General features: G+C 46.1%; 1 protein-coding gene across 2 annotated transcripts; it reads left to right on the top strand.

Annotated features, from left to right (window-relative positions):
- Positions 1-6,468: 6,468 nt before the first annotated feature.
- On the top strand, positions 6,469-12,022 carry LRATD1 (LRAT domain containing 1). Of its 2 annotated transcripts, none has more exons than XM_045189607.3 (2): positions 6,469-6,792; positions 7,724-12,022. In XM_045189607.3, exon 2 carries the CDS (start codon positions 7,760-7,762, stop codon positions 8,639-8,641), a length of 882 nt encoding a protein of 293 aa, XP_045045542.2. In that variant the 5' UTR covers positions 6,469-6,792; positions 7,724-7,759; the 3' UTR covers positions 8,642-12,022. The 2 variants fall into 2 exon arrangements, with proteins under 2 accessions (XP_045045542.2, XP_024408835.2); XM_024553067.4 differs by having other exon boundaries at positions 6,498-6,726; positions 7,724-12,018.
- The last annotated feature ends 6,627 nt before the right edge of the window (positions 12,023-18,649 follow it).

Below are 18,649 nucleotides of genomic sequence, written 5' to 3'. Positions count from 1 at the left end.
GCTGCAATGTGCACAGGCACAGCGCACTTGACCGCGTTTAGCTGTGCTGTGCTTCCCAGACAGTGCGGTTTTCTACAAAGTGAAGGCTCCTGGCAACCCTTCATTGGGGAAGTCTATTGACGCCATTTCTCCAGCAGGCTTAGATGATAGTTAGCAAGTTTTGGCAGTGGAATATTTTTTAATTGATGTGTATACATTGTTTCTTTAGACATAGTGCTATTGCATACTTAATAGAGCAAAGCATAGTGTGCACACACCTTTATACGCGGTGGGAAGCGAAGAAATTTGTGTGACTCACTTCATTTAGGTGGTCTGGAACTGACCCCTCAGGATCTCCAAGGTATGCCTCTATGACTATTCTTTCAAGATAAGAGTGTATCGCAAAAGAGACGTATAGTCAAGATGTGAGAAGCTCAAACGTGTTTACATACAGCTGGCCAGCAGCAAGTTGAATGGGTAGAGTTATACATGAGGGTGAGGAAAGGGGAAATCGAGAGGACACCAGGAGATGGCATTTGGAGCACAGGGGGTGGGCTGGTCTTCGGCAGAAAGGAGGTCAGAAAAAGACCTGCAATGGGAGGAGAATTCAGAAGCGACACTAAGAGCAAAGAAGTTACATTGTGCAGAGCTAAACCTAGGATTTTCATTATCAATCAATCAACAAATGAGGAATTCACCACCTGGGAGCAGAGAGCTTCCTGTTCGCGCAGGTATTTGTTCTAATTATTATCAGCACAGCAGACTGGGGCACAGGAGTTTAAATAAGAGAAAAGAAAGGAAAATCCCCAGCCCTGTCGCACACCTAAAATGTGGCTTTTAAAAACCCTTGACCCTGCACACCTTTGAATGCAAACAGATACAATCACCAGCTTATATGAGCAAATCTAAAATGAGGCTTTTAGAGAGGAACCACATAACTCCCAGTATTTATTAGGGGCCACCCTACTCTTCCTGGACTGTCACTGTACCCCAGAAAATAAAAATAGTTTCTTACACTTCAGTAGCACTCGATCAACCATTACCACGCTGCATCTAGAATGCTTGGGGAGACTGTTCAACACGCAGGACCCTAGAACCAACCCATCCTGAGGTTACAGTCAATTACATCTAGGATAGAGCCTGGGATCTGCATTTCTAGCAGGGTCCCTGGTGATGCCAGAGGACCATCTGGAAGCCCAGTACTGTGTATCGCATAGCAAACCTCCTCACACGTCATCTCATGTAGCCTCAGGCTTGGTGTGGGAACAGCAAGTTGGCGAAAGCTGAAACAAGGACACGTGCTGACAGCTCAGTAAATAAGACCGTGTCCACACGTGCGGTGAACCAGACACAATGTATCTAATGAGTGCACACCACACAACAAACCCTGTTCTCCGCAAAGGACCTTACAGATTGGAACTCGATTGAAGGCTTTCCTCGGATGGTTCTTAGTCTGTTAAGAAAGGGAAGAATCAACCAATGATGCCTGTTCAGCTGATAAGTAGAACATCTGACGCATCTTACGACCAATATATATATGGTGCTTTGGGACCATAAAGGATGGTCTCAATTAGAATGGGTGAGGGGACAGACATGTGGAAGGGGTTATACATTTTGAGTCGAAATTGGTGAGGAAGGCAGGGAAAGACATTCAGACAGAAGGAAGAGCCAGCGGCATGTGTGATCATGACCCCAGACTGCCCAGAGCTCTCCTATCACTGTCATGTGGAAGTGGACCCACACAAAAGGCAGGCACTCTCCTGAAATCTGAAGGGAACACAGTGGGACAATTCATACTGGGCTGAGACACCTTTGTATAATCCACATCCAGGACAACATTCAACCAAGTGCCGAAGGTTATGCCCAGAACAGCCATAGGTCTGTTAGGTAGGATAGGCAGTCGACTAAGGCAGGGAGGAGGAGGGAGACATGCCTCACTCGTCAATCCAGCAGTCCTGAGCCAGGTCTAATAAGGTTGCCAGGCATTCCGACCATCACAAGCAAGATAGTGCAGGAGGAAGGGAGTCCTTGAAACTCTGTGGGAAAGAAAGTCTCTGTAGCAATTTCATTAACTGAGACAGAAGAGCCTTTACTGGCTGAGAAAGGAAGCCTTTGAAGCTGTACATTATTCCCAAGGTCTAGAAAGGGGAGAAGGAGGGGGAACCTAGAAGCTGACTGAAGTATGTAACTACTGGAATCCTAAGGGTCAGTGCACTCAGATTAGCTGAGTGCCCAACTGCAGCCAGGTGCTCAAGTGCATAGAACAAACTCACTAACAACTTTATTCCCTCTTTACATGGGGCATTCAGACTAGCCGGGTGCCTGCTTGCAGCTTTGTTTTATAAATAAACCTGCGATCTCATTTTCACTTAGATGTGTTGTCTCGCACTTGAATTTTTCTCTTACGAGCAAGACAACAACCAAGGAAAGGAGCCTCCTGACTCGGGTCTCCTGGTAGCAGGTCTTTAATGGCAAAATGATAAGAAGCCGCTAAAGCTCCTTTAATAAGAACATCCAGCTGTAGGAAAGAACTCAGAAAATGTGGACATGTGGAGGCCAAACTTGGAAGAGGGCAATTAAGAAATAGAAAGTTCAGGGCAAGCAGAGAGATTAAGGGGAAGCAGGGGGCAGGACTCTTTGATCTTAGCTGCCAGGAGTTGTCCCTGGCATTTTCGTGGTCTAGAAAAAGTAGAAGGCAGGTAAGATATTTAAAGAGCAGGGTAAGCTAGACACATGGAGGCTAATGGAAAATTACTGGAAAAACTAGGCAGGAGATATGGGTAGTTCCTAGTGGGGACATGCACGCATTGTTGTTTCTTTAATTTCCGGTGATGTAAATAGGTTGAGACACTGCAGGAGTTGCATCAATGGAAAGTCAACCTTAACAGTGAGAACAAACGCTAAAAGGGAAAGCGAGGGAGATAGCATATTGTTTGCTCCGAGTTCGTTCTAAAACAAAGGACAGGCTAACTGCTGTAACAAGTAGCCACAGAATGTTTTGGTGGCTTCACCCAACTGGATTGATTTCTTCCTCACATCACAGTCCAACAAAGCCTGCTTGGAAGGAAGAAACTTCTGCTCTACATGGTTATTCAGGAACCCCTGTCTCCTCCCATCCAGTGGCTCCTCATCTGGAATTCTACCATGGGTCCCTACCTATGGCCAGGTGGGAAAAGGGGGTGCATGGAAAATCATCACATGGAGTGTCCACCGAAAATCCTGTCAAGGGTTTCAGGGGCCAGCCTGGCAGCAGCTTACGAACCTTCCACCCACATTCCATTGGCCAGGCTCGGTCAGCTGTTGCTTACCAACTGCGTGTTGGCAGGGTCATGCAATTTAGCTGTGTGCCCAAAAGGGAAGGAAATGGGGTTGGTGAAGCCATTGCACGGTCTCTGCCTCAGATGGGTACAGAGTAGCCTTTGTCAGGGGTCAGGGTGAGTATATTGACCGCTGAAGGCAGTCAGGGATAGGAAAAGGGACAGTTTGGTAAAGGCTAAACGGTAAAGCAGGTCATGTAGTTAAAGGCAGCAAAATATTTTTGGCAAGCAATGATGTAAAGCGGTACTGAAAGAGAATGGATATTCATTTTGAACCCCTACCTTCAGGGACAGTTTTAAAGGATGACAGTTTGAGTCAAGGACTATTGAAATTTGGGAGAAAGCCTTTCTTATGGTGCTAAAGAAATAACCAAGAAGAAAAGAAGGAAGATGATACAACAGCTGGCACCAATAAAAAAACATAACATACATATAATTGACTCCCAATCACTTCTCTGCTAACCCTCCTCTGTACATGTTCCTTACACCAGAGAACTGTTGATTTTAAAATAATTCAAAATACTGTGGGACACAGAATGTGATCGGCCCCAAGCACTCACACACAAAAATCTACACCGAGTTTGAGACCTTGAATTAGTCTTAGGATAGACAGGGCTCTCACCACCTTAAGACAGAAGCAGTCGCACACTCCAGCCGGGGACAGCCTTGGACACCTCATCTAGGGCAAAGGAGAAACAGAACTGCAGGGCTGTCTTAACAAGTAGAACACGGGACCCTCTCTCCTCTCCCCTCTTCCACCAACACTAATAACAGGTCACACTGATTGAAAGCTCACTATGTTCCAGGTACTCTGCATGCACAAACTTATAACAACTCAGTGAGATCGATAGTATTTTATCCATATTTTACAGATGAAGAAACTGATGTCCAGAAAGGTTAAGTAATTTACCAGAGTTACCCTGATTAAAAATGTTGAAGTAGAATTTGAACTAGTTGGCTCCCAGAGTTTGCTTTTGATGAATATATTCTGCTTTTAGCAAAGTTGTGTTTCTTCAGTTCAAAGCCAGGTAGGACAGGGTGAGAAATAACAGACAAATAAAATAATTAGCAAACAATACTTTTGTGATGAAAATAAAAGTTAGGTTTTGCTAATATCACCACCCTTCCAGTTGATTGGCCTATGTCTTACTTTCTAATCTGTAACTGCCAAAAGCCTACAAAGAGTAGGTGTGTTTTCCTTAGTTTATGTTTAGCTCCTCTTTCCAGTGCTCCGTCAAGGCATTTTTTACCTCGTAGTTCAAAGGGAGGGAGGGGCAGCCCTCAGGTCATTTATTCTCCCTTGTGAGTACTCAAGCAGTAAAGCTTTTATTCTGGTAGGTAGGGGAGGGGATGGAAAGGAGATTCAAAAAGTTGCAAGTTGATATTTTAAACTTTGAGCACTGTGTTTTGAAGCCCAGAAAATATTTTATGGTAATTATCCTTTAGAATGTTGAGGAACAGCCTGTTTATTCTGTTGCCTGGAGCAACAGTACAGGCTAGGACAGGTAGGAGAGAACACAACATTCCAAGCAAACGCACCGTAAATGTGCACCAGATGGGGTCTGGAGATGCACAGAGGGGGTTTTCTTAAGGGCTATTCAACAGTGAAGCGCAGAACAGCTTGCAATGAGCTCCTCTCAGACCTCAGCAACCAACTCTTCCGATCCTCCCTCCCCGAGATTCCAGAAGTCGTGGTGGTAACCAGAGCAGTAATTCACTCCTTAATCTTTGAAACCATTTCTTCAAGGCTCTTGACTTCAAGGCCAAAATCTGTTTATTATTTAAAGCAAGTGTTTAAAAAAAAAAAAAAAAGATCATCACAACCAGTGGTCAGTTCCAAGAATGGCAACTTGCGTTCTCCCAAGTGGCATAAAGACTAAATCATCTCCTCAACTCTGAACATAGCTCCCAGCCACCTGTTTGTGGTCAACCCATGTTGACTGTTTCCATGTTTATTTCTGCCCGTGGAATCAGTTGGAATCAGTTGTCCCCTGGGGAACTGTGAAAAGAGGCCCAGAATGCAAAGCTGTGTAACACACAAGCCAATCCTCAAAGCGTTCACTTTGCAAAGAGGAATAAAGTCGACACAGCTTTATAATAAAACAGGGTAAGAGACCTAAGAGTGTGTACCAGCTGCCAAAGGGACACAAACAGGAGGAGGCCCCGTTCTCTCTGGGGAAAGAGTAGCCTTCACAGCAAAGCTGCTGGGGCATCTTGAAAGGGCAATCAGAACTCTAAGAACTCTTCAAAGCTGAATGTTATAAGCTTTATAAAACTGCAAATCTAGAATTTCATGTGTGCAAAAGTTACCTTTCTGCATCCAGTATCCAGTATCCAGTATCCAGTATTCATGCATGAACTTTCCATCCAGAAATGCAATCGTTAATTACCACTGGACACACTTCTCCCGCACAAGCAAACGAACCTCCTTTAGCACAGATAGTGCTGGGGCTTAGAAAACACTGTAATATACTACTAGTGGCATTTGTGATGCACCCCTTTTATAGACCCCTATTATAGACAAAAAATTGGAGGCTAAAAGCATTGGCCCAGTCAAGCAGCCAGGGCTCAGACTTTTAAACCCAGCACAAGCGCTTGGACAGAAATGAGCCTAACATACTAGAAACAATTTCAAAGGCGAACGTGCCTGGTAGAAAAAGGTGTGGAGAACCAGGGCCAGCCCAGGGGCCGCAGGGAACCCAGCTTCTGGGTGCCCCAGCAGGAACCTCCATGTGCCCGCCTCCGACAACGTTGCTCCCAGCCCCTGGCTGCCCTCAGTGCCTAGAGTACATTGGGGTTTCTTCTCTATCCCCAGATTCAGCTTCAATAGGCGGAGCCACACTCCCTGAACACAGACCACGGGCCAACGGTGCTCTTAATTACAGTCCGCCTGGAGGAACTCGGGGGTACCGGTGCCAGAGGGCAGCGGCACAGTGCAGAAGCGCCCCGCCTCTCACAGGGTACCCAACGCACTCACATGTCGCTCTTGGAGCAGCAAGGCGCGTGTCCGTGAGTCTGGGTGCGCGGGGCTGAGCGGGGAGGGGCGAGCGTGCGCTGGAAACCCCGCCCCTACTCACCTCCCCTCCCAGCGAGATTGACGGGGCTTGGCCACCTGCCCCAACCAATGAACGTGTTCCAGGGCGGGCCCTGGAACCAGCGACTCCAGCTACTTAGAGTCCTTGTCTCAGCCGTTGGAAACCAGAATCCAGTCGGGACCGTGCAGGTGGATCAGCCTCCCCAGCCAGCCTGGACGCAGACGCACCGGCACCTCACCTCACCAAGCGCTGCACCGCACCATTCTGCGCGGGCAGAGCGGAGCCGCAGCCCCACACGGCGCCCAGGACCCACTTGCCTCCACTGCCTCCGCAGCACCCATGGGGACCAGCAGACTTTAAAGGAGTTTGGGGTTTCGGGAGCAGGGCAATCACTGGTACGGAAAGGCCGCTTTCTTTGCCTTGGAGACGTTTTTTCTTCGACTGTTTGGACCTTGTGCCTGGTAGGAGGGAGATGGTTTGGGGGTTGAAAGTGGACCTTCCTACATAGTCCATACGCACACCCTCTCCCGCACACATGCACCGCACTGGCTTTCCCCGTCCTTCCCTTGCCTCTTTGTTAGGTTATTTTAGACAGAGCAGCCTCGCCCTGGCGCAGCCCGATTGACTCTGCTGGGGAGAAGGCAAGAGAAGTGAGGGGCAGAGCGCACCTGCCTGTGTGGCCAGGTGTGCCCGGGTGCGTGGGAGAAGGTGCATCGGCGTGTGTGCAAGTGTGGGGCTGGGATTCTGCGTGGATGTGGGGGCCTGCGTGTGTCATCGCGAAGGCTTGCCATTGTGTGCATATGTGACATTGTCACACCAGTGTACCAGCCTGTGTCTGGACTCCAAGTGTGCAAAAGGTTGCTGGTAGCAACTGAGTGCCTGGGAATGTGCCCGATTGTCATTGTGCGAGGCGCTTCAGGGCAGGAGTGCGACCTCGTGTAGAACTGAGAGGTGGGCGGGAGAGGGTGGGGACAGAAATGGGAGCGAAGCTCGCTCCGAGCTCTAGGGCCTGAGGCTCCTCTCCTCCCTTCCAAGGGACCCCTCCGCCCTCTCCTAGGAGTCGGTCTCCCACGCGTCTGCAACCAGTACTGTCCTCCCCGCTGGGACCCCGCACGCCTTCCAGCCCGCCTGCCTTTTCTCTTTGTGGGAGTTGGAGCGGGTCCCCGAAAAGGGTCCGTGGTGAGGCTGCGCGGTGTCTGCTCTCGCTTGTCGGACGGATAGGTAGCTTCTGTTCTTGTCCTGCCCCAGGGGAGGCATGGGAAAGTCAGCCGGCGAGGTGACTCCAGTGAGGTCTCGTGGGCGAGCGGGCGGGCAGGTCCCAGGGGCACTACACGTCCTGGGGAGGGGCAGCCTGAGTGTGATCGCGTCTCTGCCTTTCCTCTGACTCCGCAGATCCCCGCTCCTGGCCCTTGCCTCGCCGCGTCATTGATGGGCAACCAACTGGACCGCATCACCCACCTCAACTACAGCGAGCTGCCCACAGGGGACCCGTCTGGGATCGAGAAGGACGAGCTGCGGGTCGGGGTCGCCTACTTCTTCTCGGATGAGGAGGAGGACCTGGATGAACGCGGCCAGCCCGACAAGTTTGGTGTGAAGGCCTCCCCGGGCTGCACGCCCTGCCCAGAGAGCCCCAGCCACCGCCACCACCACCACCTGCTGCACCAGCTGGTCCTTAACGAAATTCAGTTCTCCGCCTTTCGGGGCCAGGAATGCATCTTTTCCAAAGTGAGCAGTGGCCCTCAGGGCGCCGACCTGAGCGTCTACGCGGTCACCTCGCTGCCCGCACTCTGCGAGCCCGGCGACCTGCTGGAGTTGCTGTGGCTACAGCCGGAGCCCCAGCCGCCGGCGCCCGCCCCGCACTGGGCGGTCTACGTGGGCGGCGGGCAGATCATCCACCTGCACCAAGGCGAGATCCGTCAGGACAGCCTGTACGAGGCGGGCGCGGCCAACGTGGGCCGCGTGGTGAATAGCTGGTACCGCTACCGCCCGCTGGTGGCCGAGCTGGTGGTGCAGAACGCCTGCGGCCACCTGGGCCTCAAGAGCGAGGAGATCTGCTGGACGAACTCTGAGAGCTTCGCCGCCTGGTGCCGCTTTGGCAAGCGGGAATTCAAGGCGGGAGGGGAGGTGCCGGCTGGGACGCAGCCTCCGCAGCAGCAGTACTATCTCAAGGTGCACCTGGGTGACAACAAGGTGCACACGGCCAGGTTTCACAGCCTGGAAGACCTGATCCGCGAGAAGCGCCGCATTGACGCCAGTGGTCGCCTGAGAGTGCTCCAGGAGCTCGCCGACCTGGTGGACGACAAAGAGTAGCCTGGGGGCGCCGCCCGCCCCTCCTGTCTCCCCGCGCGCCCCACTCCCTTCCCAGCACCAGGGTTCTCCGGTTGACAATTAACTGCCCTGGTCCCCTCGCCAGCGTCTGCCGCAGCGGGGTCCAGTGCCCAGCTGCACCCCAGCACCCCTCCAGCAAGTGGCAGGAAGTCTCAGGAACTGGCCTCGGGACTGGGACTGAAAGGGCAGCTGTTTGCGCCTGGCTGAGACCCCCAGGGGGCGGTAATCCTGTTGGGAAACCCAGCGTGCGCGTTCCCTTTTGAGTTATTACAGGGAAAGGAGGATGGCCTGAAGGGAGCAGGGACTCGACTCTCCTTGTGAGTCACTGCCCGGACGGAGACTATCACCCCACACTAGAAAGGCACCATCACCGCCCCAAACGCGCACACAAAGACGGGTCTGAGGTGAGAATTGATATTTTCAGGGCACAGTTCAGCTCCTGTATGGATGTGTCCCCAGACTGCAGGATTTCCAAGAAATCGAGCCTGTCCCTTATGCACTTGTGACTCATTCCATAAGGGAGCACCTTGGCGCTCCGGGTTATCCCAAGGCTGCCCACGACTGTTCCAGCTCTCCAGCCCCAGGTCTCCCTACGTTGTATCCCAGGCTCCAGGCTAAGCTAGATAGTGTATGCTTCCCCTTCTTTCCAGCGAGGGAAGAACGCCACCCCCTACCTCCCAGGCACAAGGGAAGCCTTGTCCTCCGGGAGGGAAATGGCACAGCTAATTCGGTGAGGAGCCCAGGCCCTGCCCCCTGCTTGGAGAAGGTTGCCCTGGTCTCTGGGAACTTGAATTTGTGGAGAAGGGCACTTGCTGTTCTTAACCCTAATTGTTCCCTCCTTGGGCTGCATTTCAAAAATAATCACATTTCTAAAGGGGTTGGAGGAGAAGGAGGGGAAGCTATGGCAACATTCCAGAAACCAGCACTAGTATAGCACCATAGCCAGTATGTTTAGTTTGGCTTTTCCTAACATAGAAATCTTGGAAGGTGGGGAAGTGGTAATAAAGTTTTAAAAATGGTGGGGCAGTTCCCCAACTATGTCAACAAGGCCTATCATGTTGATGTTTTTATTGACCAGTTTAGCAACATGCTAATAAAATTTCAAATTGAAATTTTTATTTTCATGGCTTTAATCCATGATAGTTTAAATACTGGGGGCCATTCAGGGTGGACTTAGCTACCAGCTTAGCTAACATTGCCTTTTCGCTCTGTTTTCTTCTCAAATATGTTTGAGAATTCTGTTTGTGAATATCGTAGTTAATTTGTCTGGCTTTGAACTGGCAGCCCTAGGCATGGTGGAGTTGTTAATGGGTGTGTATATTGTACTGAATCGCTGTCCGTGAAGGGGTTTACTGCTACGGTGGAAGGTGCTAGCAGGTTCCATGGTGTTTGTTTTTCTCTGTGTTGTAAACCATTACCATCCCACATTTCCATTTCTCGTTTTCTTCCTTTCTCCTTGAGCTTCTTACAAAATGAAGCTAGAGTTGGTGGCTTTTCCCCCTTCTCTGTGGCCAGTCCCACAATTCATTCCTGAACACCAGAAAGGACTTGTAAGATCCGGATAAGCGTGTATATTTCAAAAAATTAAGGGTGTTTGAAACCCCTTGCTTGGGCTGGGATCTACCAGCTTCTTTCCTTGGGCTGCAGCCCCAGCGTGACCGTAAATTCAGTGAGTGTCAGACATCGAGAGCATCGACACCCCTTTCCAGGGAATTTGTCAAATGATGGTATTTAGCTAATCATTGCAAGCAATTGCCAATCGACAGCTGTGATTTAGTTGGACAGCAAATATTATGGCCAAAGCCAGTCTCTTGGCATTTCAAAAATAATGCAATAAAAACTAGTCGAGGTTAGCTGAGACTGGAAATGCCTTTTTCATGGTAAATGATTCATTTCTGTTTTGTGTTTTGGTTTTCATCCTGGATTCATTCCCTGATCTTGAATCAAAATGTCAGATCAATGGAATATGAAGTAGAGTATTTTTCTTAAGCCTATTGAGTGATTTATTTTTTAAAAAAATGTTTAAATGCATAATGCTTTTCTTTCAGCACATAAAATGGCAAAACTTTTGTAATAACTAACTCACCTTTGCATGTATGGACGACTGAAAGTCATAGATTTCCCTCACTTACTTCCCTTTCAAATCGCAGATGGCAGATCACCAGCCATGATCCCTAATTGTGTCTGCACACCCCACATTCTTTACTGTGCCCTCCTACTGTATCTTGGCTCTCTGCTGTATTAAACACCATCCTAAGCAATTGTTCCAACAGGACTCCTTCTTGACATTTTGTCTTCCACCTGTCACTCAGAGGATGGGACTTCAGCAAACGAAATGAGTCTGTCTCTATCATACCTAGTACGACAATTTATTTCCTCTGATGGCACATAATCTGATTTGCCTCTTATGAACAGGGTCAGGATAACAGAGGAATGGCTTATCAGCTTTACACTTGCCCAAACTAGACTGGCAATAAAAATGAGTTTGGCAGCCAAAGGAGCATTCGTTACTATATCGTTCTATTAAGAATTGGGTTGATGATGATACTTCTACAAATTCACAACAGTAAATACTGCTTACAAAGGGAACTTAAAGATCTGGTGAGGTTTCTCATATTGCTATTGACATAATCACTGATTATCTGTCAGTCAATGTTAATAATAGCCAGTGGCAGACTAATTCTAATCATTATCAAAATATTATCTAATAACTTTATCCTGAAAAGTGTGTACATTTTAGGGTGTTATTCACAATGTGAGTGAAACCAAGAAGGTAGACGTTCCCTTTGGAGAAAGCAGGGGCACACTCGATTTTCGTAAGGAGTAACTAGAACGCCTCTGCGTTTCACCAGGGTCACCGGCATTGAGCCTAAAGCCTCCTCGCTGAATAGAAGTCAGGAGTGCAGTTTTGGTTTGAGTTGTCCTCAGGAAAAGAAAAAGGCGGTTCCTGGTAACTCTAACGATGCACTGAGTGTGGCTGAGCTGCAGGCTGGTCCTGCCTCCTCTCCAGAGGAGAGGAGAACTATCCTTGCACCTCCATCCTCTCTCTCCACTTTCAGAGCATGATTGGGAAAAGCAAACTGCTAAAAAATACATAAATATCTTGCTCCAAGGAGTGCTTGGCTATCTATTTTGTTATTAAAAATGGTGGGGGGAAGGAGGGCGGCTGGGGAAACTGAGTAAATCAGCCCTGAATGCTGTTGTTCCCAAAGTGTATTCCTTTGTTTCAGAAAGAAATCTGATAGAAGTAACATGCACTGCATTTATTTTACCAAAAAAGTTAAAATATGTCAATAAGCCAAGTATATATGAACATATATATACTTTTAAAGTTCCTCAATATTTAAAAATTCAAATACCTGTCAAGACTGTTTCATTTAAAGCAAGAGTAATGTACATTCACTCAGGGTTGGCAAACGCTTGTGCGATCAGAACATCCAACGCAGAAGCAGCTGGATGTCCAATGTTGTTGGTGACTTTACCAGATGCTAAAACTTTCGATGTTTATCGCCCTCTTTGTGTCCTCTTTCTAAGAGGGACACTTTTGCTGAATAATCTTTTTTTCCAGAAAAGCATGCCATTGGTGTTTACAAAATAATGCATTACCTGAATAATTAGGATACCCTAACAGTCTTCAAACAGTACCTTATCGACTTCGTTTAGTGTGTGCCTTCAGCACGGCCGGAGGTCCCGTCTCAGTCATCTTCACATGGGCAGGGTCAGAGGTCACTGCAGCTATGGCACCGACACCACAGAGCAGCAGACCCCTTTTCATCTACATGCGTATTGTCAAAGCTTTCTGCTTTCCCTTTTTGAAACAAATGAAGAGGACCTGGTTAGGTGTGCCTTTCATAAATGATTCGCCACGTGCATAGGGGCTGCAGGTGAGAAGGGCAGGCTCTCCGGTTTCTGGAAACACTAAGAAGTGTGTTTAGAAAGTGAACCCAGCTCAGTTTGGGTTGATAATTATTAACTAGTGGCAGTATGTGTATATCTATCTATCTGTACACGTAAACATTTATATATATGTCTATATGTGTACAATTTCTACCTGTAAAATTGTGATTTCATTCAGAAATATATAGATATATATATGGATATATAGATATGTACATGCCTACATACAGACTATTTTAAAACTAAATAGAAAATGCCTTGGGGTGCCCAAAAATGGGAGGAAAGATTTTAGGGGTCAAATAGCTGAGGAGGAAGTGGGGCAGCAAAGCAGCTCTGCCTGAAACTAAGCATAAACAACAAGAAGAAAATGTGGGACTCACAGGTAGTCTTAGTCTCAGTTTAAACAAATATGTTCCTTGTTTCTCTAAAAAGACATAAGATTCCAACAAAAGCTATAAAGATTAGGAAGTAATTGAAAACTAAGATGCAAGATGAAGTACGGAGGTGAGGAGACGATAGAATAAGCGTTTCAACAGGGAAACAGCTTTTCAACCTGTTTTCCCTTCTACCCAAAGACAGTAAAGCCCTTATTGCCCCAATATTTAATAATTTGTAAAATCCCCTCATTATCACAGCTCATACCTTGAGTGTTCACCTCATCGGAGCTTGCAATATAAGACATTTAAATATTCAAAAATGTTGGGGAAAAGGGAAAATGGTCGTGCCTATTGTTGCTGAGGGTGGGTTTTGTGACGGTTCATTCTCCAGTAGCACCCAGGTGAACAGTTCGCCAGGCTGTGGGCTTTAATCCGTGTCTGGCACATAGCAGGTGCTCACTGAGTATAAACTGTGGAATCCCTCTATTACACATGGTTCCCAGTGACACTTGATCACCAGGAAAACCAGAAATCCTACAACTCGGCTTATCTGTGAAGGGGGCCCTAAATTTCTCTAACTGAAATTGTTAGAATTTTCCCACCTCAGGGGGCTCCTGCACATATAACTTATAAGGCTTAAGGCTAATTTCAGTTAAAGGGTTATTGTGAATACCCTGCTTGCTTCTAGAAAAAAAAAATACTATCAAAGAATCCAAAGAGAAAATGTTCTCTTGTTATTTGGCCAAAAAAGGGACAGAAAACTAACAATTCTGAGTAGAACTTCTCACGACTTCATTTCTCATTTACCTCAAGGAGAGATATTCTTGCATGAAATCACAAAATTATTCATTCAGAAGGAAGATTATGGAAGCTCTTGCTAAAAATTTTCCTCAGTTATGTAGGGGAAAAGCTACTAGAATATGAGCTTAACTCTCCGGGAAAATTAGATTTGATGGAATTTAGTCAGGGGTGTTTTTCTAAATAAAAATTATTCATTCATGTATTAAAATATCCAAATAAGTGCTATGCCCATTGGCTGTGATAATCTAATTATTGTTCCTGTGAACATGGGCTCTGAACTTAATTGTGTCCAATGGGGGGAGGCTTATAAAATATTAGGTGTGAGTAGAGCCAAGGTCCTAAATTTCAAGCACAAAATAAATGTTTAACAAGTTACTGTGATCCACAGTTAGTGTTAAAAAGGATTAAAAAGAAAAAGAAAAAGATCATATAAGGCCTCTGTACTTCCTAAGGAAATGCTTGCCCTCAGTCTGTGGCAAAGACATTAATGCGCTACTCATGCTGGGAAACTTGAGGGCTTCTTTATTTCATGTATACTGGTATTTGCTTGAACAAATATGTTATTATTCTAAATTCGGTTATTTTCCCCTCCAGCAGTCCTGCAATATGCCAGCTCTTTGTTCAGTGCCAAGCCTGTTGTTTTCAGATTCCAGACTCTCCTGAGGAATGAGCGGATAGGGGGAAACCATACTGACAATGATTTTGTAAAGCATCCCCCAACTCCCAATAGCACAAGTTTGTCTCCTCTGGTCCTGCCTTCTGTTGCTCAGATGCAGTGCCTTCTGGGGGTCTGAGTCAGAGGCAGGCAAGACCCACGGGTAGGGTTGCCCGATTTGGCAAATAAACATACAGTACAGGTCACTCAATCACATTTGAATTTCAGATAAACAAGGAATAATCGTTTTCGTATATGCCACACAACACTTGAATCATAGATCACTTATACTAAAAGTAATCTGTTTCTCTGAAATTCAAATGAAAGTGCATGTCCAGTGTATTATCTGCAACCCAACTCAGGGAGAACCTTACTGTTTCTAAGACGCCAGAGACCTGTGATTTTGTAGAGCTGACAAATTAAGGACACACTCCCTACCCACAATGTACAAGTCTTATCAGATTGCTCATGTGTCTTCCAAGGCTAAAGCCAGATTCAGGCCCAAGGATGAGCACGTCCCAGGAGAAGCTTCAGAAGGAAGACTTCACAGGCTCCCTGGTCATTGAGAGAGTTGGTTAACTGTGTGTGTTAGTGGGGATGGGTGAGTGTTTCATGTGGCTCTATTCTTAAGCTCTTTTGATTATATTTTATAGGCCATGCCTTTCTCTACTCTGGGTTATAATGAATACTTTCCCAAGTATAATCAGAAAGACTCTATGCCACTGTTTTTAGTGCCTCCTATTATTTATCCCAGTCTGGGTTCTCACTTCACACCTGGCCATTCCACAATTTCCTCACCCATCTATGTCCCGTTGGCTGTTCTATCCAGACACATGCAGCCATAGGGATCTTTCTAAAAACAGACCTAACACTCACAAGATAAAGGCCAAGCTCCTTATAGGGGCAGTCAGGGTGCTCCATGGTCTGACCCCTGTCTATGACCAGCTGCATTTCTCTCAACCCTCAGCTGGTACCCAGACCACACGGAGCATTTTGTAGAACGTGTAGTTTTCATTCATGCTTCCATGACTTTCTACATGGTCCCCTTTATCCAACTGCCATTCTTGATTCCTGCGTGTAAAACCCTCATGTATCTACCCTTCATGGCCTAGCTCCAAGCTACCCCTAGCATGGTTTTAGTAATTCTCTTCTATATATTCACACTGAATTTGTTTACACCTCCCCCAGAATCTCTCATCTATACTAGAAATGTTATTCACATCTGTCTCTCCCTAAACTGAGTTGTTAGGAAAAGCCCTATGACTTACTCATGTTTGCGGCTACAAAGTTTAGCAATTGCAATAGGTGCTCGATTAGAGTCTATTGTACGAACAGAAAAAGACGTAGGGAAGGGAGAAGAATTGAGTCCTCTGTAGGTATGAGGCATGCTGCCCGTGAGCTCTCTCTGAGCCAAACCAGGCTAGAAACAGGCTAAAAGTGTCTATCAATGTACCTGTGATTCTCCCTAAGACCCACAGAGTAGAAAATTAGTTCCTATTTAGAACATAAGGCACAATTAGGAAGACTCTATATGCATTCTATCCCACTAGAAATGATGGGAGATTAGCCACATGCAATATTAAAGTTTTCTCTGTCCTGGTTCTACCAGTAGAAGCATTTCTTCATTAGAGAACTTGATGAATTTCATTACAGTGGAAATACAGATTTCTCTCGTCTTGGTAATTTAATTTCTACCTAGCCGAAATAGCTTTGAGAGAGAGCTGAGAATTTAGAAGGCAGCTGAGGGTGGACTTGCCGGAAGTGAGGGTGAGACAAGACATTTCCCATATGGGCCACTTTAGTAAATGGGTCCTTGGGATCCAGAGATGTTCAGTCAGTGCAGAAAGAGTCCACTGAAAACCCAAGTCCTGTTCACCTTTTGGAAGATAAAATGTCTCCCAATGTCACTACGAAGCAAATACACCTATGGCACATGTGGAGGAAGGAAGGAACCGCCTTGCCTGACATTCGGGGGGCGGGGGGGCATGCAGAAGAAAACCTGTCTCCTTTGCTTGGTGACATTTGGACCTCAGGCTGGGTGAACGGCCAGAATAATTTGAAATGCAATTGAGCACTAAAAATGTATCTAGATTAATGTCATAAAATATATATACTTTTATATTTAATATTTTCCCTGAAATGTCTAAGAAGACTATGCCATGCTTTTCCAGGAGGTTGTGATACTCTTAGTACCTCTGGACATTTAATAGAATTTAATCTGGTTTTGGTCATGGTTATGGTTGTCTGAACTTAAGAAAAGTCCGTTGAATTTGGGATTTTAAACCATAACATCCTGTTGAGAAAAAAAAATGTGTCAAAACTCAAGAATAGAGTGCTTTTTTTCTTTAGAACAAAGTATTATAACTAATTTGGGATGTATAATCCAGGTAAATATGGGCTATGGGAAAATATTGCTTTTAACCAGAGAGCAATTTCCAGAGGAGGTACCAGATTTTCATTATGCAGCCTCACCATTCTGATTTCAGAAACCAGTGCCCCTTGTGTACATGTGCCTTATTGGTGTGTAACTTTATGAGACAGTCTCTACACAAGGAAATGGGGGGAGAGGTAGCCACTCAGTCCTCTACAGACCAACACTTGTGCTTGACAGCCCAGCTCTGTTTTGCCTGTATTACTTCCTTGAAGCCCTTAGGAGCTTTCCATAAGTTGCGAGATAAAATCCAGACTCCATGGCATCACTCAAGTTCTGTCCCTTCTGGCCCCTGTTCCCCAACCTCTGAAGCTTCATCCCCTGACCCAATATTCTCACTGTGTGATCTGTACTAGACCACTGACCTCTCTCCAAAAGCCGTGTCATTAAGCTGTTTCATTGGTGTGGAACATCCTTCGTCCCTCCTCGGCCTATGTCAAAAGCATCCTCATCCTTTAGGACCCAGTCTATTTATCAGCTGTTCTCTGAAAGGTCTCCTCCTATGACACCTTCTACTTCAACAATATCAACAGGCCGAACTGATCCTTTCCCACAGAGCTTCTGTAGGTCTTTAACCAAATGCTTCACATTCACTCTCCTGGCTTAATATGTTAATTTTCAGCCCCTAAACCATGTCAAACACAAAGTTAATGGGAATCAGATTGTCCTCTGAAATGGGTTTTAGCCTGGAGGCAGGGACCTGCATTTTCAACTTTGGTTCCATAGTAGCTAGTGTCTGGTCATATCACATGGTCAACTAATGCTGACTTAATTCAATTCCATTAATTCCAAAGCAACTATCTTTCTACAAGAACAGTAAGTCCTATTTTTAAATTAATGTTCTAATGACAGATCAAATCCTTAAACATTTGTTTGGTCCCTATTAAAGCCCAGCCTTTGTTTTAGATCACAGAGGTACAAAGCACGGCGTAGACTTTAAGAACCCAATATGGTAAAGAAGACAGGTGCACTATTAGCCAAAGTTCACTACAGCCTGCAACATGAGTCATTACCAAGGTATAATTTTCAAAAATACTGTAAAGATCAAAGGAAGTAGCGCTTGGAAATGACATCCGCTTCAAGAAATGAAAGTCGTTGACTGGCATAAAAGAACTGAATGATGTTTTTAAGACAAATACACAATTTTGTTGGGAAAATAGACAATTTTTCATGTTATTTAAACGTAATAGCTTATCTTCTGTCATTTATATGCAGAATTTTTTAGAGTGAGTTTTGTTCTGTAAATTCTGTAGAAGTGATATTTAAATATATAATGTAGCAAAACCTTTTTGCCACGGAACTGTCAAGACTGGCAGGTCGTTAGCATTTAGTTTACCAATTAATTCACCTCCCAATATAGGCAAGATCTTTGATTGATAGATGCAGTGATTGCCTATGATTCTGTTCACAGGTTAAGGCAAGTTCTCTTCTAGGATGCTGTGCAGATTAGGGGCTTCTTGGAGTAGGGTTGGGCCCAAAGCAGGGATGGTCTTAGGTTATCAGAGAGAAGGTGCTCTCACTCAAGGAAAGAGGCCAAGGCCACAGACAGACTGCCAGGGACACAGGTCATTTCTGAGGGGCAAGATAAGATATAAAATAGCACAACCAAAAGTCAGAATCCATGAGGACAGGGGTCAGATGCTGGGGGCAAACTGTTTCCAGATTAAGATCACCTTGCCAAGGCAGAATTAGTAGTTGAGGTGGAAGTATTGCAAAGAGGAAATGGCAACTCTTATCTGATACTGGCTCACTGTCTGTATAAATATTTCAATTTTAAAGCATGTTGTGCTTAATTGCAAATGGCCTTTGGTAAAAAAAAAAAAAACAGG

This window comes from Desmodus rotundus, chromosome 5 (assembly GCF_022682495.2).
Source record: "Desmodus rotundus isolate HL8 chromosome 5, HLdesRot8A.1, whole genome shotgun sequence".
NCBI lineage: Eukaryota > Metazoa > Chordata > Mammalia > Chiroptera > Phyllostomidae > Desmodus > Desmodus rotundus.
Note: the sequence above shows the minus strand (reverse complement) of the source record. Positions and strands in the feature narration are given on the sequence as shown.